Source organism: Symsagittifera roscoffensis, chromosome 10 (assembly GCF_963678635.1).
Source record: "Symsagittifera roscoffensis chromosome 10, txSymRosc1.1, whole genome shotgun sequence".
NCBI lineage: Eukaryota > Metazoa > Xenacoelomorpha > Acoela > Convolutidae > Symsagittifera > Symsagittifera roscoffensis.
In genome coordinates, this window is record NC_087071.1 from 21,180,796 (window position 1) to 21,203,344 (window position 22,549).

At 34.5% G+C, this 22,549-nt stretch overlaps 1 protein-coding gene across 1 annotated transcript; it reads left to right on the forward strand.

Annotated features, from left to right (window-relative positions):
- The first annotated feature begins 363 nt into the window (after positions 1 to 363).
- LOC134855261 (P3 protein-like) lies at positions 364 to 19,695 on the forward strand. The gene is made up of 6 exons (XM_063871728.1): positions 364 to 1,069; positions 2,652 to 2,902; positions 7,076 to 7,247; positions 8,052 to 8,279; positions 18,769 to 18,924; positions 19,283 to 19,695. The coding sequence occupies exons 1-6, from the start codon at positions 784 to 786 to the stop codon at positions 19,603 to 19,605; spliced, it is 1,416 nt and encodes a 471-aa protein (XP_063727798.1). The 5' UTR covers positions 364 to 783; the 3' UTR covers positions 19,606 to 19,695.
- The last annotated feature ends 2,854 nt before the right edge of the window (positions 19,696 to 22,549 follow it).

Here is a 22,549-nt window from a genome sequence, read left to right on the forward strand (position 1 = left end):
AAATTGTATGTGTTGTTTTTTTATCACGCGGGTTATTTTCACAGACCGTAGAAATCAACATATAAAAAACTCTCTCTTTTAAATAATAGCCTTATACTTCACATTATGAACATTCGCTTTTAACTTCCAGGAAAAATCTTGCTTTAATTGTTTTAGAACGTAAAAAATACTCAATTTTTCCCTTTCTTTTTCAAATGTTTTAGCATCAAAACAATAGCGTTTCCTGCTTTATTTTGCTTATTTGGTTTTTCCTTTTTTGGTTAAAACGTCAATTTGAGTGTAAACTGATTGGAACCAAATACAAGTTAACGTAAAAATGGCAAAAAAATGATTTCTTTTTTTGTAAGCTTTACCCATTTTCAACAAAGAGTGCCTTCAATAAGACAATAGCAGTAAGAAATTGGATTCGCATCATGTAAATTTAACGTTCAGTTTTTTTATAAAGGAATGAGTTTTAAATAGTAATGATCTTCTTATAACAAAAACTTAATATCTGTTTTCGTATAACCGTGTTATGAGGTCAAATGGTTTTTCAAACTGAACAACTTCGCTGACCCTTATGTGACTTTCGCCAACTTTCTTTTGAATTCACTTATCTTGCTGAACTATTTTGAGCAAATTTGCTCAAGTAGATCTCAAAATGGGTTGAATAAGTCTTTATATTTGAACACATCAAAAGTTGGAATTTGGTTTAGTTTTACCATTTGGTTCAAACTTATTTCCATTTCTGAATGTCATACTATCATTAGGTACTCTTAGAAACTCTGCAATAGATTTTTCAAAATGAAGCAAAATTTTCCAAATATCTCAATAGTTATAACGTTCTTACTGTTAGATTTTGTTTCTCAAACCAAAGCTAGTTTGAATTTAACTTACATAACCGAAGATAGTGATAATCAAGATACAATTTATGAAGATGACTCGTTATTAGTTATAATCAGCTCGGAACAATCGGGGGTCGTTAATTGTGTGACTACTTATCAGGGGATTGTTAAGTTGGAAAAAGAGGGAGCGACCAATAGTGGAAGCCAATATGAAACTGAGTTTAAAGTTACTGGTATTCGACTGGGTAAGTTAATTTCAAACTCAGATGTATTAATGTAATGTTTAATAGCAAACTTCCGCTTGATTCTAGAAAAAAAAACAATAGTATGTTCTCGTTATTTACCGACAGTTTCAATTGAAAAAAAATGGCTCTAGATTTGGATTTTGAATTAAAACGTTTTGAAATAATAGCTGCTCTCTCTCTCTGTCTCTTTAGGGGGCTTGAAAACATCTCAAGGCTTGATAATCTTCTAGACCTGATAATTGGAAGGCGTGATATTCTTATTTGTTTCAATTGATTCAAATTTACATCATTTGTTGAAACAAAAAAAAATCAGGTCTCCCGATTATCAGGTCTACAGTTTTCTAAAACCCGTAAAAGTTTTTAAATTTAAAATCCAAATTCAGAGCTAATTGTAAGCCCTTAAAGAGTGCAACTATAATGTAAAAAATTTCATTTAAAAACCCCATGTTTTTTTTAAAATTCGGAGTGAAGGGAATAAATCTCAATTCTTCGCTCAATTTATAATCATATAAAAAACTTATAAGACCAAACTTTTACCCTCAATAAGACCCTTCTACTATTTTCAATTACTTCTTAATGAGCTAAACGAAAATTAACACGCTTAACTTAAAATCAAGCACCATTTGTCATAAATTACATTACGAGGCCAAACTGTGCGCTGGATAGGCGCAAAATTTTGTGTCTGTATGTTCCTGGATTCCAGAGACAAGTGTTCCAAAATGGTCCAAATTGTAAGTGAATTTAACTTGCAACACTTCCGTGGATTCCGCGTACAAGTTCCTCTAATGTAAATGTTGTCGGCACATTAGTTGTTTTGGGGATTCTGCAACTAGCGAATATAGGTAGTTTTTTCGAATTGCGCAAATGTAAGCGAGTTCCGCAAATGTTAGTTGAATCCGCAAATTTATGCGGATTCCGCTTACAATTTACCGATTACGCTTACAATTTGCGGTTCCACTTACCGCTGCAGGTTTCACGACAGCTTAAATTTACTAAACACATACACTAGTATTTGTTTATGGATTCCACAAACTGTTCCGGATTCAGCAAATTTTGTTGCGGATTCCGTAACTTTGCCTGTTTTTGGAGCAATTTTAGGCACTAGAGTGTTTTAGCTATTTGTCCGTTTAACCCAAAACAGCAAAGAAGATGAATGAAAAATAGCAATTTTGCGGATTCCACAACAACTCTGTTATTGGCCTGTTGCGGAATTCGCCTACAATTCACAAAATGCACAGTTTGGCCTTTTGATGGTATAGAAAAAGAAGATGATGATAGGTTGAGATTAAAAAAATGTTTATGGTTTTTCATTTTTTTTTTCGTGAAGGAAAGAAAGATAAGAAAAATTCAGCAAATATAAAAATTAGTTTCAACTCCGTGCTTACGAACTGCAAGCTTTATTAGGAAAGCAAAAAAGAATATGTTTATCCAACAGTGCTAGTAAAACATGAAATTGAGCTAGAAAAATTGACTCATAAAGATTATGCAAAATTGAAAGCTGCTGTTGGAAAAGACTTTTGTACAATGTACAAACTAGACTATTTCCTAGATTTGAATTTCTAAGTCTTGTTAATGTTTCAAGGGGAAGAATGGCTGGAATGCTCTCAGGAACCCCCGTCAACTCCCGACGACAACGAGATCCGAGTTCCAATAGTCGTAATCCGACGGCAGTCGTTGGTTGACAAAATATTCCCTTTCTACGTTACCATAATGGTGCTTATGCTGAATGTTGTGTTCGGAACTGAAGTCACGATAAGGGATATTAGGTTCATTTTGCTGAGACCAAAACCGTTGATTGCAGCTGCGATTTGTCAATTCATCTTGTTACCACCGGTTAGAAAACATTAGTTTTGTGAAATAAAAACGTGTTCCAAAAATAAATGAGCAACAATGTGAATAGGCCGTGTAGTTATTTTAAACCATCATTGTTCCAAAACCATGACAAAATGGTTTTCCGCTCGAACTCAAGAAAAATTTTCAAGGTCGAGCAAGGTATCATATTGACGCACTTTCAACCGTGATTCGAATTCCTAAAACAAATAAATTATATATTTTTCTAATGTGTTTTCTAAAGTTTTTTTCTTTTTTGAATTATAAACATAAATTTAAATTTTTTAAATGTTGTTGCGTTTTGAAGCTGAAGCCATGCACAAGTGCCACAAACAAGTTATGCAATAAAGGCAATAATTTCATGCAATAATTTTTTCATGCAATAATTTTTTCGTGCAATAAAGGGTGCGCGGCTTGAAATCGAACACAAACTAACGCTAGATAAGTAAAGCTATTTAATTTTTTTACTCGAATGCTTTCTAGGAGAATTCCTATCATCTTGATTATATATTCATTTTTTATGAAAAGACAAATCTGACACGTAAAAACATAAAATATTTGATGTTGGGACTTTGATTATGACAAACTTGCTGTCGAAGATCACCTTTTGTACCCATCCTGTACCAATTTGATTGCGAGGCGTACGTAGAGCCCATACCCCCCTCCCCCAAAAAAAATAAATTTTGTTTATCCGTCATATCTTGCCAGTTGATCAAGGAGAAAAAAAAATCAGATTGTCATTAAGGGCTCAAAATCAACATATCTTTATTCAGAAACGTCACTCATCAAGCGAACCCTAGAACTTTCTTTAGCGTTAGTAGATTTTAGTTGATCAGGTCTATACTCAGTAAGATTTCAGTTCGTTAGTTTTATATCAATAACTGTTTAAAACAGAACTTAATAATAATTAATAGATGTGGTTTCTGCGATTCGCAGAGGATATATGAAAGGCCATCCAGCCTGTCTAAGCAGAGTCCGTTTCTCTTATTTAACGGACGATGCTTAGACAGTACTTCATAAGCACTACTCTTTGATGAAATTAGTCAAATATTGGCACTGTTTGAACCGACGTCTAGACCTCATGAAAATCAAAGTCTTACACATCCGCTGTTTGACAATGCTAACATAAACTTGCAACATCTATCATTTAAATTTAAAAATTGCTCAAATTATGTAACACTCAAATGGTTCCGACTATCTGTTAACTTTATCAAAAATATTTTGGACTAGAATAGCGATGAAAAAAAACAATCCAGCATTAACTTTGTTTTCTCTTTGGAAACTTTTCACCAGAAGAGTTTTTGAAAATAATCCGCAAAACTAACAAGAAAGAGCGGCATGCCAATTTTTGTTACAATCGGACAATGCAAGCCGATAAATAACATTGAAAATTTCGCAGGTGGGGAGGGGGGAGGAGCCGGTAGCTGGTTCAAACCTTGGCTAGTCTATATATCACCAACAAAAACATGGTAGAAAATAATGCTTCATCTGGGAAGAAATAGAGGTCTTCTTAACTGTTTAATTGATCGCAAACATTCTACTCAAATCCAATGGACAAAAAAACACAAAACTAGTAAATATAAGTGCCTTGTTCTCAAGTTGGGTTCATTTTAGACAAAAAGAGTTTGAAACAAAACTTGCTTCGATTTTTATCTAAAATATTGTGACCCATTTGTTTTGCCCAATATAATATATCTGTTCTGAACAAGAATTCAAATGAATTTTGAAATCAGAAGGAAATATCAATGTTGAGAATTACTTTGATTGAATTCAACTTGATAATTGTCACCCGATTTTCATTTTACCCGAGCGTTCATTTTATCAAATTACGCGTTTTTTATATCAACAAATTTGATAGTTGAAAAATTGGAACTAGTATGTTTTGTTTCGTCTTTAAGAGAAACAAAAATGCAAAATTTCAATTTTTTATCAGATAATTTGCTATACTATATACTTATCAAAAACAAAAACTAGACCGTTAAAAACATTTCCATTTTTGGACGATCAAATATACTGGCGACAAAGTTTTTGGTAGCATGAGGTATCATCGATAAATAATGATTTTTTTGCAAACTTCCAAACATCAAAGAGGATCAAAAACAAATAGCCATGTTGTGGATTTTGCCAAAAAAAACCGTTTTTAGCATGTTTCGGAATGCATTCAAATTTTAGAAAAATGCAAGTTCAGCCTCGTAATGGAGCGTACAAATTTACAAAATACCGGTCCTCTCTAGTACCTTTTATTCATTCAAAATTCTGCGACAGCTACTAAGTAAACTACTGAACGAACTGAATGAAAAATTGAGGAGGGTATTGTTTTGCTAATTAAACGTAACAATAGACATAATTAATTTTTAAAATCGGCGTTTTTAGCTTTCAACGAAAGTTAGTTTTCTCTATATAGCATTGAGAAAAAAAGATATTTTTATTTTTTTTAATTTAAAATTTAAAATTTGCTCAACAAATGAGGCTCACTTTAAAATAATTTACTCACCTAGTGACCCATTGTTGCTGGCGTAATGTTCGATGAATCAAAATGCGCCATAAATGACCGAATTTTGCTGTAACTAGTTTTATTTTAGGTAAATATCTAAGCGGCTTTTACTGTGATCAGTTTTTGTCTAATGTCATCTCAAATTGATATAGCGTTTAACGCTTAGAAATTTAATTGAATGGTGCAGAACTTGTAACTAATTTTTTTTGACTCAGTATTGAATTATTACAGCCCGTGTGTTTGACTAGGATAAAGAAAATTGCGTTTTTTGATATAAAAACTAAATCAATCGGTCGTCGGAACATTTCTTTTCGACCATATAACAAACTTTACCAAAGGAATCATCTTGAGCATGTTCAAACTAGAATCCGTGAAAATGTTTACGGACTTTTTTTCGTACAAAATTTTTGTCTCCAAGCTCTGCTCATTTCGTAGTGATCTGGATTCCAGATATTTGTCTGTTGAATTCCGCATCAAACATTTTAAAAACAATCGAAACATAAACATCACCTGTCTTTTCAATTTGAAGACGACTGAGCACTACTTTGTTCTCTTTTATTTACCTGAGTTTGACATCGTAACCCAAACCTAGTAAAAGTTCTCACTCAGATCTGAAATAGTTTGTTCAGATCTAAGCTTCGGATTTAAAATGTGGTATGAAATGGTAAAATAACGTTTAGATACTTGACGAATGGGTTTTGTCAGATCTAGTTTCAGATCTAAAAGTTACTTTTTGTGGTTGTTTTAGAACTGCAAAATTATTTAAGATCTAACTTCAGATCTGAAAATTTGATTTTTTTGTTTTTTTCTGATCTGCAAAAATCATTGATTCTGATACAAATTTTGCTATTTTAGTTTTTTTTGTTTTCATAGCTACTAGCAAGTACTCAGCAGAGAGTCTCTAATCGGAGACTGCTGAATTATGTTTTGCATAAGTAGCGCATGAAAATCAAAAGTTTGATAGGTCTTCAAACAGTTTTTGATAATTTTTTACAACAGTTGAACAAAAGTTTGATAGGTCTTCAAACAGTTTTTGATAATTTTTTACAACAGTTGAACAAGAAGTTTTATTTGAAAAAAATGTTTGTGGAATAATTTGAAGTTTTGTTTTAGCACAAATTAATCTAAGTATAATTGTGTATTGCAGAAACATCAAAAATGAAAATATTATAAATAAACAAAAGTTTTTTCATATCTCATTTCAGACCTGAAATTTTGTTTTACAAGGTTAATTGAGATCTGAAAATTTCTATTTCAGACCCAAATTTCAGATCTGAAAATTTAAAATCTCATCAAGATCTGAAATAACGAATTTCAGATCTGAGAATCAACTTATCAAAGAAATAAAGAATTTCAGATCTTGTAAAGTAAATTGCGCTAGGTACGCGAAATAAATCCGTAGCCGGAATAATTCTTCGCCGCAGTTTTTTTGATTTTTTAAACTGATTGTTTTTGTTTCAGTTTGTTCTGGTCGTAGCCCGTGTCTTCTTAAAACTAAAACAGCTCATTTTCTTAAACTTCAAAAATCTTCAATTTCTTAAACTCCTGGTTGTAATTCTTTCAATTTTGTCTTATCATAAGTGAGTTTTTAAAAATTAAAACCACTCATTTTCTTAAATTGTTGAACTTCCTCAATTTTTATACTCCTGACTTTTTAAAAATCATATCTATTTTTGTTTCAGTTTGGCCTGGTCATAGCCCGTGTGTTCGCTTATGAGCCAGATGTAGCCCTGGGTCTGTTGATGGTGGCATGTGCCCCAGGAGGGGGCAACAGCAACACTGCCTCTTATTTGGTAGGGGGCGAAGTGCCTCTATCCATTGCAATGACGTTCTTCAGTACTGCTATTGCTATAGGTACTTTAAATTTTATTATGAAGATTTTAGTCAACCGTCTAAGGATGGGTCTAAAACTGGACATCGTTCGATTATTTTGGTCAAATGATTAAATTTATTATGATGACTTTGTATGAATGTTTTAAGGGCGGATCGAAAACCGAAAATGGTTCGACCATTTCGGTCATAAGTCGAGCATCTCGGCCCGGGTTTTTTGATTTTGGGTTAGTTATTTGATAGATCAAATTCAGTGTGGATATCGGTTTTTTTTCTAACTTAACTGGATAAAATACAGAAAACAGTAGCGAGTTTGGGGGTGGCGAAGGGGGGGGGGGACGCCGTTTCTCTCAGGGATTCGACCACCTGCCGACCCAAAGGATCTCCCCTTTGTACTATTTTGAGTTATCAATTTTCGGATGACTGGCCTTATATTGTTCTAAAGGCGCCTTTGGCGCCAATACATACTAATTTTGAGGAAAGAGCGCGCCGAAAAAAACGCGATTTTTTGGTCGAAATTATCCAAAAAGTGCTTAATAACAATTTTTTGGTCTAGGGTCTTTATGATTTGGGAGAGCACTGAAAATCAATTTATTCGACCTAATCCGCGCCTGACAGAAAATACGGATAAATTATATACCAATTAAGTTTTCAGATACTGAACAAAATTCTTCCTTTTCTGTATCTAATGAAATTTTTAGTACCTCAACTAACTTGAATATTTCAAAAACACAGAATATTTCTAAACATTCAACCCCTCCTATCTTAAATTATTTTCCAGAGATTAAAATCCAAAACAAACTACAAATATCGTAATCCATGTTTCAGGTGCAATGCCTCTCAACCTGTGGGCGTACGGTCGCTACGCTTCAAACGACCCTAACTTCTCACCCGAAACAATCCCCTACCTCAAACTAGCCCGAACACTAATTCTAATCGTAATACCAGTTGCCATTGGGATGGTGCTGATTAGCAAAGCGAATAAAATAACGACCAAAGTGATGAGATTTGCAAGGCCGGTTGTGTTTGTCCTCTTTCTGACGTTCATTGCGACAGGTGAGCTTTTAAACAAATATTTCTGAGAAGAAAATAATTTTTTCAGGTAGAAATACTATAGGCCGGAAAAGCAATTTAACTACTTCTACCAATTTATAGCATCTCACTCAGCGGCGTATGGGGTGGGGCTTCAGAGTTCCAAATCATAACTACCTAACGGGTTTTTTCTTCTGCTTCGTCTGGTTCTTCTGGTTAACAAAAAATGATGCCAGTCTTTTTTGGTTGAACACAAGCAGAAAAACATTTTTTTTTGTGAAACACTTCCGCCAAATTTAACAAAAATTGCAAAATTGGTTTCTCATTTGTTAATGCGTCAAACTTTCACTCTTAACTGATAACTTTTTGAAGGAGTTTTTTTCAATTCCCGCGACAATCAAGAATCAACGCGGGTGGACCAAAACTTCTTATCATACAATTTCCATATATGAGACAATTTGTGTCATACAGATCTACATAATTCCATACGTACAGACAGCTGTATGAAATCTCTATGATACACATTTTTCCAAATATGCAAATTGTATGACAAGTATTTTTCCAAAAGTTGATTTTATTTTCTGAATGTAATTTCTGAAAAAATTTGGGTTAGGTTCGCAAGCAACAAAGGCCTTATTTTACTCAAGGCCCCAAAAATTGGATGGTCTTGCATTTAAAAACGAGCTGTCTTTCTCAAATGATATAACGAAAATAACTAACTTTAAACTTTGGCAAAACTTTTCAACAAGATTACTTTAAAATATGAATTTTTAAATTATCAAACAATGATCAAGGCATACATAAACATGCCATAAAAAAATAATGGGAGTTTTTAAAAAAGTTATTGAGCGAAAAGGAGAAAATTCAACATAAGTGTATCCAGGACTACGTTATGAACACAAAAATTAAATTCTGCATGCAAAAAAAAATTTGAGTACAAAATTCGATTTGCGGTTGAAAAAAAAACGAAAAAAAAAAATTTGGGCAATTTCAAAATTACTTGGCAATATTTTTGTGTCGCCATCAAAACAATGCTAGTCATACAATTTCCATATATGGAAATTGTATGCAAGTATTTTTTTCAAAAAACAAAAACATCGGTTTTTTCATCACCAGGCTGTTTGATTAGAATCAAACAGCCGCAGAAATTTGTTTATATCTTTTTTCAACATTTTTGCAATTGTACGAAAAAATGTTTGACAAGCATTTTTCCATACACTTGATGTGTGGAATTGTATGATAAGCATTTTCGGTGATGGGAGATCAACCCGGGAATTATAATTTGATTACCGGTACGTTCGGTGTGCTTTTTTTGTTTAATAACCAATTTATTTAATCTCCTGCATCAAGCTACAGTGAAGCTTCAAACTTCATTTTTTAAATGAAGTTGTTTCTTTTCTTCATTTTTTTGTCTACAAACGATTCAGTTGTTAAAACACCAAGTTTCTAAATCTAAAATACACTTTGGACTTATCAGATGTTAATCAATGAGTTGGAAAATATATTTTTTTCTACAATAAGTTCAAAATTTAGTTGTTTGAACGGAAGAAATGATTTTTTCAAAATTCAACAAAACATTTAGCGCAGTTCGAAACTTCAAAAAAAGAAACGATTATGAGTTATAGTCGCTATAATTGTTAAAAATCCGAAATGTGCAAATCTATGTTGTTTGGCTCTGACAAAATCATTTTTTCCATTCAAACGACAAAATTTCAAACACAAGTTACCTTTGTGTGTTTTTTTAGTTGACAATTTTATCATAAGTTAAGCCAACTGCTGAAATTTTACTTTTTGAAAGTGAAGTTCAAGTTTTAAAACGTTATTTGTTTTTAAAGACAGCTGAAAGTCAAACCTTCATCGATTGAATATTTTGACAATATGACTCTATGTTTTTAATTTTTTAAGTGTTGGTTTGTCTTTGTAATTTAAGCTAAAAGCAAACATCAAAAAAATTTTTTACAGTATCTGTGATAACTGAAAGAACTGAAAGAAGTTTTCAAGAAGTTAACTCAGAAACTTTGTTTTCTGACATTCGCAGGCTGAGATCTAGTGGCCTATTACATAACTCTGTATGGTTAACACTGACTGTAACTACAATTTTCTTTTCGATCAGCGCAATTGGCCCTGACAAAATAATAAAAACACCACAATATAAATAAGCTAAGGTAAAGCGAGGCAGCAAATTTTCAACACTAAGTAAAATTTTTTCTAGTACTTTCATAAGGTTGCGCTTCAATGTTAGACTACAGTCTTCTTTTCGATGTGCGCAAATGGTCTTGACAAAATAATGAAAACACAACAACATAATTAAGCTAAGGTAAAGCGAGGCAGCAAACTTTCAACACTAGGTAAAAACTTTTTGTTTGCTTTCATAGGTTGCGCTTCAATGTTAAAATTTTCTAGTTTATTGCGGCAACAATTTCCTCTTAATAGTCAAACTCTTGTGGATTTTTCCAAGCTGAGTTTCGTGATCGCGTGCTGTCGAGTGAATTGTAGCCAGCATTTCTCCTAAACAAATGGCTCTCTTTCAACGTGAACTGTGTCCCTATCGATATGTCTGTTTTTGTTTCAATTGTGGCTAATTTCAATCGGTAAGCCTCCACTGCTGCTTCGTGCATTAATTCCTGATACATCTTCTATAATCGATTCGTCGAAAAATGTCTAGTATTATTTCGATTTGCACCTCAGCCGAGTTTCAGAATTTTTCAGCAGTTTCTTGTGAACCTCGCGTGAAAGCTTAATCTGCAACTTTTTTGTACTCCTCGAGAACAAAATCCTGTTTTTCAAATGTGTCTTTCTGTGGAGTATTCCGATCAATTTTTGTAAATTTTTAAGATTTTTTTTCGATTTCCCGGGAGTCGAACTGGGAGTCGAACAGTTTCATTATGGTTTTTCGGTTTTTCTTTCTCTGGTTCAGGTGATTTTCCTTTTTTCATTGCTTCCCCTGCAGCTTTCATGTTTCTAGCCTCCTTGCTGCGGTTTTTTTTTCTCTTTTTGTTCCAAAAACACTTATTTTTTCGTTCGCGGCTTCCATGTTAGAACTCCTGCTGCATTGCGTTTTTCTCGTTTAATGGATAAAAATAGCCAATCCCCGACTTTGTGTCCTTTGACGTAACCACTGATTAGCATGATTGATATTGTTCCGTAGTCAATTCCTCTTCATTTTACTGCTGCTGTCGCAGTGTCTCTCCGTCCAAATCACTGTCTGATGTTGATTTGATGGCCTCCTTTTGATATTTTCCCTTTGGCTCTTCCAAAGGGTTTTGGTTTTTCTCGTTTTGCTCTCTTTTTAAATGCAGGAAGTGGAATTTTCGCTACCGCGATATCGTTTTTGTTTATAGAATCGGTTGCTGTCTTTGCAGTAAATGGGGTTTTTGAGGCGACTTTTCTCTTCATTGGGTTTGTGAGCGCTCTCCCACTTTTTCGGCTTTTATGCTTTCGTAAAAAAACTCTTAGTAGGATCGTTCGTTCAACAACTCTGGTTTATCTTTGATAAAATCATTCTCCCATGAGCAGAGTAGTTCTTGTGTTAGTTTGGTTTTTTTGAGCTGGTTTCGTCTACAATCCGTCTGATGTCACTTGCCGCCGCAACCCGACTTTCGGCATTTCATCTGGCATCGGCTTCCAGAAAGTCTTTCAGCGCTCGTGCCCGCTCTCTATCTCGCGCAGACGATACTTGCTCTTAGAATAGCTGACTGATTTATCTACAGCCCTTTCCCTTATTTACAATCTTTAAATTATCGCAGAAACTCTCGATTATTCTCCTAGTCTGCCTGGCTGTGAGAGCGGATCTTTCAAGGTGCTGCATATCTGATCAAGCACGATTATATATGATTTTTTTTTAAGATGATCTCAAATGCATTTTGTGGTAATCGGAAAAATGCGCCACAAAGGGTGGTCGTTGAAGAGTTTTTAGCTTTTTTCATCTGAGATCTCGCATGATTGTGCTGAGGCATAGCTTTAACGACGTGATTTTAAGGCAGGACAAAGTATTTGCGTGATATTGGGCTCCGTGCAAATTCAATTCATCAATTTTCCTTTGAGCCCTGAAAAATCATCAGCTTCAAAAGATACCGGAATCCCATGTGTGCCGACATAGGAGCGAAGAAAGTTTGATGGCAATTTTTCCCCGGAGTTTTGCGCAGTGGTAGAGGTTTGGTGCAGTTTTTTGGAATTAATTATTTAGCTTTCATATCGTATCTGGTGCAGCTTCTGCACTCCTCCACGGAGTTAATGCACTCCTCCGCGAGGATTATGCATGTGGGGCCACCACAACTAGTTTGAAACTTGTAGCATAGCCTCTTGGCCCGGCTATCAGCGGTGAATTCTCTTTAGTACTACCTGCGTAAGTTGTCCCGGAACAGCTCAACGGTTTTCGATCAGAATGCGTATTCGTAAAGGAGCTTATTAGTTCTCGATCCAGACATCCGAGATGAGTTTGGCCAATACGCTTTTAATGAAGAGTCTGGAGATGTTTAACACCCTTTGCGCTGAGAAGTTCCGACAGTTTGAACTCAATTTTCTTTGACAAGTGGCCGACTGTTCTGCTGGGAAGTATCATAATCACTTCTGGACTGGCTTCATTGTCGTCTAACGTGAAGTCCACATCTACAATTTCCTCCCTTTCTACTTCTTCTCGCTTTTAAAAGCTCGCTTTTATTTCAAACATGTTCTAGGCATCCATCTCTGCTCAACAGTTTCCAAAACGAGGTGATTTGATGTAATCCTTGATACTATTTTTCTTTATCTGACGCTCGCTCTCAAGCCAACTCACAGTTTTTCGGATCCTGAACTTTCTGAGTCCGATTTGTTTCTTCCACCTCTTTCTCTTGTCTTCAGGAATATTGTTTCTGTTAGCTCATCTTCTTTAATACTGCTTCATCTTTCTCAGCTGTCATTCTGCTTTCCGTTAGTAATTCGAACCCATTTTCTTCGTTTTTTCTTTTGCTTTTTTCATCGTTTTTTCGTCTTTCTCTTACCTCATTCGGGTAAGATTTTGTCTGTTAAACATGCCACATTTGAAAATAACCCCTGTTTCTTCATCGTTCATTGTTTTGATCATGGCCGACTCTTCTGCTGGGCTGTTTCATAATCACTTCTGGGCTGGCTTCATTGTCGTCAAACGTTAGGTGCACTTCAACAATTTCCTCCCTTTCTACTTCTTCTTTTTCTTGTGTGGTTCTCGTGCGTAGCTTTTCCGAGCTCGCCTCCATTTCAAACATGTTTTAGGGATCCATCTCTGCTCAACAGTTACCAAAACTAGATGAAATGATGAAAGTCTTGAGACTATTTTTCTTTATCTAATGCTCTCAAGCCAACTCTCTGTTTTTCGGATCCTGAACTTTCTCAGTCGGATTTGTTTCTTCCACCTCTTTCTATTGTTTTTTTTGGAATATTGTTTCTGTTAGCTCCTCTTCTTTAATTTTGCTTCATCTTTCTCAGCTGTCATTGTGCTTTCCGTCAGTAATTCGCACCATTTTCTTCGTCTTTCTTTCGATTCATTCTTACTTGAGCTAACCGACTGAATTAAGTAAGAGAAATTGCGTAACCTGTTCTCCTGCTGGTTTTGATCATGAGTTTTGAACATTTTGGTTCAGGTCGTAATTTGTTCGTTCGAAAAGTTTTTGTTGCTATAGCCACCGTGCGATGACGTGTCAGTCTTTTGTATTTCTACGGATTGTTCTAGAATTTTTTCGTTTTGGTTGAGCTCTTATCATCCTTTAGTCGACAGTTCAAACAGTCGAGAGCTTTATGAAAAATTTATTTTATTGTGACTACAATTTTTTATCCAATTCAGGTTTCGGCCAGGGTCTTAATTTGGTTCTCATGAAAGATAAACTAAACAACTATATCCTTCCCTGGAATGTGTTCTTTTTTAAACTGGCTTATTTTTAATCTACATACCCACCAGGTTAACTGGGATTTGTAGGTTTTATTTGAGTCAGTTCCATCTAAGATCGAAATAAAGCTGTGTTTTCTGTTGCAGTTATGAACTCTTTACCTTGTAGGTATTGTTTAATTTGGTCGACCGATCACACGACTGCAAACATTTCCAATTCATTTATGGAATATTTCTTTTCGGGAGTGTTCAAACATCGAAAAGCATACGAGATTGGCATTCATCCTTGCCGTTGTTTTTTTTGCTCCAGAGTCGCTTCTACTCTCTGTGATTCACGTTTAACCCGAGTATCTTTTGATGGGCTTTTCTAATATCTTCAAACACAACTGAGTGTTTTCCACCATTCAAACTTGTTAGCTGTCAACTGGATTTTTTTTTCGTTCTTTTTCCTTATTCGGGGTAAGAGTTTGTCTGTTAAACATGCCGAATTTGTGATTGATCCTGCCCATAAGCGATCTAAGTTGTTTTAGTCACCTTTAAGGACATAGTTTCAAAGTTACTTCAGTTTTTGTAGTTTTTGCTATCACTCCTTTATCTGATAGATTATGCCGCAGCCAATTCACCGCACTTTTAAAAACTCAAGTTTCGATATTTTCAACGCTAAGATGTTTTTGTCCAGTTTTTTTTGAACGTTTGTTCTAAATTTTTGTTTTCTGAATCTTTACCCTTTGAGACAATTAGACCCAATTTTTAGACAAAATCTTTTGAGACCCAATTTGTATAAAGCGGTTAAAAAAATTGGTCTAAAATTTAAACTAACTTGGTTCAACATTGATTAAGTCTGACCGTCAAAAAGAACAATTTGTCTCCAGGACTATCACCGGTTGTTTTGGCTAGCTTGCGCCAATATATCATTCAAGTTTGAACCGAAAAGTTAATGTTATGATTGCGATTTATAGCAGTTTTTGGTTAGTTGCTGGGTTAACGACTGTATATATGAACATACTAGTTAAGCTTTATTGTCCGAGGCATTTTAATTAGTTTACGGAGATTGAGCGCACATTCTTGCAAAAACTTTTTCAAAGTCAATGCAAAAAAATTGAAGTAGAAAGAAACTGGATTATATTGATAATTATGGATTATTAAAGTCGTTTACATAAAATCTTATTAGACGACCTGACTCATATTTTTTTTCATGTGCGAGGAACTATTTAAATTTCCGAAAAATATACATATGTTTTTTGCAACCAAGATTTTTTCATGTTATCATCAACGTAGTGATTACCAAAAAAGCCCATTGACTACTATTTTTCATTGACTACTATTTTTCTCTCCAAAACTCCTTTAGCTGCGAATGTTATCTTGCAGATTTTTCAAAAGTTCTCAATAAATCTTTTTGAGAATTTAAAAGATAGCTTCAAAATTTTGCTTCTATCTTGAATGCAAAGCATGTACGGCAGAAGACTTGTACTAAGATAATGCTCAATCCTTATTTTAACTTCAACTGCTGAAGTAATGGAGCAGCAAAACGTTGACATATTTGCAATGGTCAATCAAACTTGAGTTTAATCTGTTAAATACATCGAAGTTTGTATAACAATTGCAAATATGTCAACGTTTTGATGGTTTCATCTCCGACAGACCTGTTGAAAGGCGCCGAGAAATTTCTAATCGACAACTCAACTAGGATGACAAAGGTTACTATCTTAGTTTATACAGTGATATCAAGTCCTCAAATACTAGGAATTATTTTTTCAAAATATCGCTTCTTGGACTTTGCTTAAGATCATAGTCTCCAAGTCTGCGACATTAGTGACTATCGCAAACATCGGCGTGACTTTGAATCACTAGCAATAAGTCTCGGACCTCGACTCTGGCAGTTGGCTGTTCGAAAGAAATTTTCTTCTTTTTTCAGTAATTGTATATCAAAAAACTACGAAAAAATTTGCACGAACAATTTTTAAAAGTTCGTCAATACTTTTACGGAATGCAATTTACTAAAACTTTTTTGGATATATTTTTTTGCAGAATGAGACGTTTTTAAATTCAGTTTTAAGCAACGGGAATTTTTCGTCTCTCAAAAAGTACCGCTTTTTTGGAATTGGTATTCTAAATTTTATAGAATTCGGCAAAACGAATTTTATTTTAATCAGATAAAAATCAAGGGTTAAGCGCCGAATGCTAAAACAGCCGAAACTTGTTTGTATTAAATTTATTTCAACTTTCGAGACAACTGAAGGCGGAACTGGAGTGTCACAGCTGATTTCCGGGCAGTAGTGTCGGTGTAGCGTTGTAAATTCATGTAACTGTTCTTAATATGGGATTTTGATGGCTCATTCGTAGTGATTGTGGATCCATATCGCACTTGCGCTGCAGTTTGCAAAGATGAGCTCTTGCAAGTAAGTCATAGCTTAATGAGCGCTTATACACCAGCGGATTTAGAGGAAGGGTAGGTGGGTGGACGCCCCCCTTCTTAGGGATTCGACCCTGCCGACCCAAAGGGTCCCTCCTTTGAACTAATTAAAGATAATCATTTTCGGCTGGCGGAACCTTAAATTTTTCCTAAAAGTATACTAAAAACTGAAGGGACATAGCGCGCGCCAAAATAACCCAATTTTTAGGTCAAAAACTTTCCAAAAAGTGCCTAAAACACCTTTTTTTGGCCTGTTTTTTCAACATTTCGCAATCGGCCCAGAAATTTGTTGAAAAACCTCCCTCGAGAAAAACCTAGATCTGCTCCAGGTTGTATATATGCGCTGTTGTCAATCTATATAGCTTACATCAAATTGCTTCCCGGGTTGACCTCCATAGACCGAAAATGCTAATCATACAACTCCATAATCTAAGATTATGAAAAAATACTAGTCATACAAATTTCATACATTTTGCTAAAATGGTGTCGTCCTAGTTTCAAAAAACTTTTCTCTTGTTTTGGCATAAAATTCGGTGTATCGTACTACATAAAAAAGAAAAACTTTTGTCAAAAAAAATGCTAATCATACAATTTCTATATATGGAAAGTGTATGACTAGCATTTTTTTGATGGCGACGACAAAATTTTTTTGTGTTATTTTTCAAGCGCAAATTGGTTTTCCTACTCAAAACAAACATTTTTTGAAAAAAAAACATTGCATGCAAAATTTAATTTTTTGTGGGGTATAACGTAGTCCTGGATTTACTAATATTGGATTTTTTTCCTTTTCTCTTCATAAATTTTTTCAAAAACGCTTAAAACTCCTCTTTTTTTGTATGACATGTTTTTCTGTGCCTTGATCAATGTCTGGTAATTTAAAAATTCAAACTGTAGAAATAATCATCTTTGAAAATTTTTGCCAAAATTTAAAAATTCGTTACTTTCGTTATATTATTTGTGTGAGACAAATTTAAAACGTTTCAGGCTGTTTCCAATGCATTTTTAATGCGAGAAGGCCAAACCTTTGGTAACTACGTTTGAGTAACCAAGGTTTATGTCATTTGTGTTTGGTTAAGAACACAACCAAAAAATTTTGAGAAATTAAAATGTAAATAAATCAATATTTTTGGTTTATGGAAATTTGCTAGTCATACAATTTCCATATATGAAAAAAAACTAATCATATACCTTTCATGCATCCTTCTGTACTTATGGAATTGCATGTATGATTAGCATTTTTCCATATATGAAAATTATATGACTAGCATTTTTTGTCAACCCGGGTTCTTAGAGTTAAAATATGCCGAATTTATTGAAATCTAGTTTAGTGAGCTGTTGTCAAGCGAAATAAATAAACGCCGGTTTATACCTCTGACAGGCTGCCTAAGAACAGTGTAACTGCCTTCAAACAATTTCTAATTTATTATCTTACAAAATTAATTATTAAACAAATTGAGGCTCTTTTTCCTCGCCCCACCCATGGACATTTTTAAAAATTGATCTTGTGTGTTCACATCGATTGTTACGAAAATTTGCCAGGCAACAAACTAGACCATGGCTCCTCGTAATGAACCTTGCTTGCGATTTATGTGATATTTGTGTGAGTTGGGGGGGGGGGGGTAATAAAAAGCCTAAATTTAAATTTATCAATTAAACAAACTTAGTTTATATTCTCATAACATTATTGTTCCGACTTTCGATACGAAAGTAACGGAATGTTTGTGCTCGGGGTGGGTTTTTTTTTCTTCAGACAAAATTCGACTTCTTAACTAGCCATTTTTGACAAATATTTTTCATATCATTCGAAAGGTATTGTTGTCCTGAGCTCAAAGTTGAACAGATATTTCACCTGTGATCATTTTTCGTAAAGTTATGGGGGTTTAAAAATGACCATTTTGGCCAATTTGGGACAATTAACGCGCGATATATTTCGCGCTATTAACGCGTAAGCGGAGAGTTAATCCGTCTTAGAAATCGTTCCAAAATGGTTGAAAGAAGCTTATTTGCAATAATTGATTTGTTACAAGGAGCAAAATTTATTCTTTTGTACTTTATATGACGTGTGGGGGATGATTTTCATTTAAAAAAATCAAATTTTAGAAAAAATTTTTCATATTTTTCTATTTCATTTAATTTTTTAATATTATTACTGCTCCAAAAACCTTTAAAGGCAGTCGGAACGTTCAGGGCTTCGCCCTGATACGAGCAGTCTTGTTTATACATTATTTATATAAAAAGTTGATATTCTTATATTATTTCAGCCATCTATCGCAGCCTGTTTGCTTTCCAACTGATGCCCTTCAAGGGTTTCATGGGAGCCCTCCTTCTCCCCGTCGGGGGGTTCACTCTGGGTGCAATTGGGGCGGCATGCATGGGATTGAGAGTGTCTCAGATAAAAACCATCGCGCTAGAAGTCGGTTGGTATAAATCTACAAATCTACTCTATCTAATCTATAATTAAATTGCCATCTAAGTTAGCTGGAAGTTGAGCCAATTTAGAAGCTGAGTATGCCCAGGGAAAAAACTCAGCAAAATTTTAATCCTTGAGTCAAATAAAAACAATAAACTATTGGGCAATATATTTGGAAAGTGTTAAAACTTCCAGCTATAGTCCAAACAACTTATAACTAAAGTCAAATGATTATTCACTAGTTTGATAGAATTCAGCTCGAAAAATCGTCATTTTTTTCACCAAAAAATATCTTTTTACCGCAGGATATTTATAATTGTCCGAATTTGAGAAAATAAGTTTTCGTCTAAATGATTGTTTTTCAGGCATGCAAAATGCAGGAATCGTGATCAGCATGACTCTCGTAGTGTTCAGCCAGCCGAAAGCCGATCTGAATTCCATAATGCCGATTTGTATAGCTCTCATGACGGCTGTAATCTCCACGCCGTTTTACGTAATTCATTATTTGGTGTACAAGTACAACAAAAGTTATCGTGCAGTTTGTGATGGCAATAAAGAAGCGCAATTGATGGAACGTGAAATGTTTGAGAAAAACGTGATGAAAAGTTCATTTGAGAACGAAGACGACGACGAAGAAATGTGTCAAAAAAGCGAAACTGAAGAAAAAACGATCGAGGCTCAGTTTTAAATATCATTCTAAAGTATAATAAATCAAAACTTCATCACTAAAAAATTCAAATGTGATTTTTTTTGTGAAAGAGCGAACAGGTAGATTGTTGAGTTCAGAGCAATTTTGATTTATTTAGCAAGTAAAAAATAGCACAATAGGAAAAATTCAATGATGTCATTAACAGGGAAGAATAAAAACTTTCAGGCGCAGATCTAGGATTCTCTAGATAGAGGAAAAAAATTTGCTAAAACTGGTTTAGATTTTTGCCTATTTTTGCTCAGTGTGACCAAACTTGTTTTCGAGGTTTCGCTAGTCAAAAGAAAAGTTTTGTTCCAGAACAATTATCGGCGCCGTTGGCGAATATACAAAGAAAACAGGCCGAAAAAAAGCGACGTTTCAGGAAATTTTTGGAAGTTTCTAAACAGAAAATCATATATGCGTCCATTGTCCTAAAAAACAATGTTTAACTTTGTAATAAATTTTTTTCCGGCCTGGGTCAATTTCTTGAATGGGGCTTCTCAGTTTCATTAAATATTTTTCATCATAAATTTTTGGATAATTACATTCTAGGAAACACGGTTTTACTGGGCATGCATTTTGAGACATTTTATTGATCAATAAGTACAACTTGTTTCTGTTGGTTTTTAGGTTATGGGTAGAAAAGACTACCCGAGAAAACAAAAAAAAATAATATTAATTTTTTTCTACATAGAGAATGGTTTAAAAGTGCGAACAAAGAGGCTTTAATAAATGTTTACCGATGGAAGGTCCATTGCATTGGATCGAAGAATTTAACTACTTTTCTTGTTCTCCGCTTAATGAGACTCCTGAAAACGGGCCATGTTGGCTTAATTGTGTTCTCCCAAACGATTCTAATTTATATTTATAAATTTTTATAAATGACTTTGTAACTAGATATCGTTTGGAAACAATTTATTATATTATTATCATTTTATTATTATAGAAGCGCAAATGGCGCGTAAAATAAAACTTTTTTTGAATAATTCGGCAAAAAATGGATGTTGTGGAATCGTACCATATAGGGACCATTTGGACGGCCAGTTTCAAAGTTTCAATATAAAGTTAGAAAAGAAACACTTAACTTCGCAAAACTTTACCACGCTCCAGAAGCGGATTTAGAGGGTACGGGGCGCGGAGGTGGATTCCTTTTCCCCATCAGAGATTTGACTACCTCAACCAAAGGGTCACCCTTTTTGTACACTCTTTTGACATCCCCATTTTAGGCTGACTATCCCTAAAATTTGGCGCCATTATATACTAATTATGAAAGGGAACGCGCGCCGGAAAAAAACGCAACTTTTTGATGATTCTTTCCAAAAAGTGCCCAACAAAAGTATTTGACAATCTGCCCCCCCCCCCCTTATCGAGAACATCCTAGATCGATCACTGCCCTGCACTTAATGTAAAGTAAAAATCGAATTTGAAACCTCCGCGAGCACAATATTTGTGACAATAAACGACTTTTTTATTTGTTTGGTTCTCTTTTTCACTTCATTCCGACTTTTATATGAAGTCATCTCATTTTTTTCTACAAAATAGTTATTTCATTATAGCTGTTAAAATATTTTGTCATCAAAAAACTGACATACCTTCATATATTTTAACACTGTTTGGTTTACAAATACCAAACTGGGCGAGGAAACGTTTTCAATAGATTAAAAAACCTCTTGTTTTCAATAGATGGGAAGACCATCATGAATATGATTTCCCAATATAATCACTGGGTGAAATTTCATACTTCGTTGTGATCTTCCTTACAAAACCTTCGGATGAGGGGGTAGTAGGGTAACGCACTGGGTTGGTGTTTCTTGTCTTTTTAGTAGGTGGCGATGCGATGACCTCTTGTTATTCTGTACCTCATTCTGGGGGGAAAGGTGTAAATCCGTACCTCACTCTGGGGAATGGGATGCAATTCCGATCCTCATTTATACAATAATTTTGCTGAGGAGGTGAAGTTTTTAACCATGTTGTTCAATCATGAACACCATGGCGGTCACCCGAATCAGCAATGGGTTTAGGGTGAACATGTTTGAGCCTATAATAGCGGTTTGGTTAATCCCTAAAGTGATCTTTACTTCACATGACTTTGCTATACGATCGGGACTAAATTTTTCACGCGGTCAAGCGGCCAGTTTCCACTTGGAGGATTCTACTTGAAACTTAAAGGTACACCAACGTGAATATTACTTTTTCTCTGATTTGGAAGCCTTTAATAAGTCTTCAAAAAGAACGGTCCTTTTTCGATTTCTTTGTAATCATTGAATTTCTTCTATCTGTCTGCTGGCTGGATGAAAAAAAAATCATTTTTAGTTTGAAGGAACTACTGGTTTCTCTCAAAAACGTTAAAAAAAAGTTTATAATTTTTTAGCTTTCATGGTTTTTTTTGGTTTTTACATTACGAAAAAAAAAGACAAGAAACGAAGTTAACTTGCAAATTTTTGCATCAGAAGCGCAATTTTTATCATTTCTTTTCAGAAAAAAACGCAATTTAAGAAAAAAATTTTGTCTTCTTTTCCTAAAAAGAAATATTTGGGTGCTTCCTTATTAGCTTTTTCATGTTAAGAACAACATATTTGCAACAGATATTTGGGAAAAAATGTTTTTCAAGAATCGGTTCTGTGCTATAATAGCTGTATCATTTTCGAAAAATTCTATTGGGATAATCCGAACAAGCGTACACGTAATTTATCATTGAGTTTATATGTAAAATGCGGCAAAAAAGCAAGGCCTAAAAAACGTTGCGGTTGCGCGCAAATTTTTTGTCATTGAAGAAAACCTTGTTACATCAAGGGCTTGTTTCAAAGTAGCTGCGCTTTCATTGAGATTGTCGATTCGCCTGAGGTAAAAAGTCCACAGTTCTTTGTCGAGTGGAATGATATCTGGTGGTTTCAACCACCTCTTTTTTTTACTTTTGGGGATAAAGATCACGGTTTATATAGTT

Coding starts and splice junctions, on each gene's coding strand:
- LOC134855261 (XM_063871728.1), top strand. CDS start 784: ATGAAGCAAAATTTTCCAAATATCTCAATAGTTATAACGTTCTTACTG. Junction 1,070..2,651: donor AGTTACTGGTATTCGACTGG/GTAAGTTAATTT, acceptor TAATGTTTCAAG/GGGAAGAATGGCTGGAATGC. Junction 7,248..8,051: donor CAGTACTGCTATTGCTATAG/GTACTTTAAATT, acceptor TCCATGTTTCAG/GTGCAATGCCTCTCAACCTG.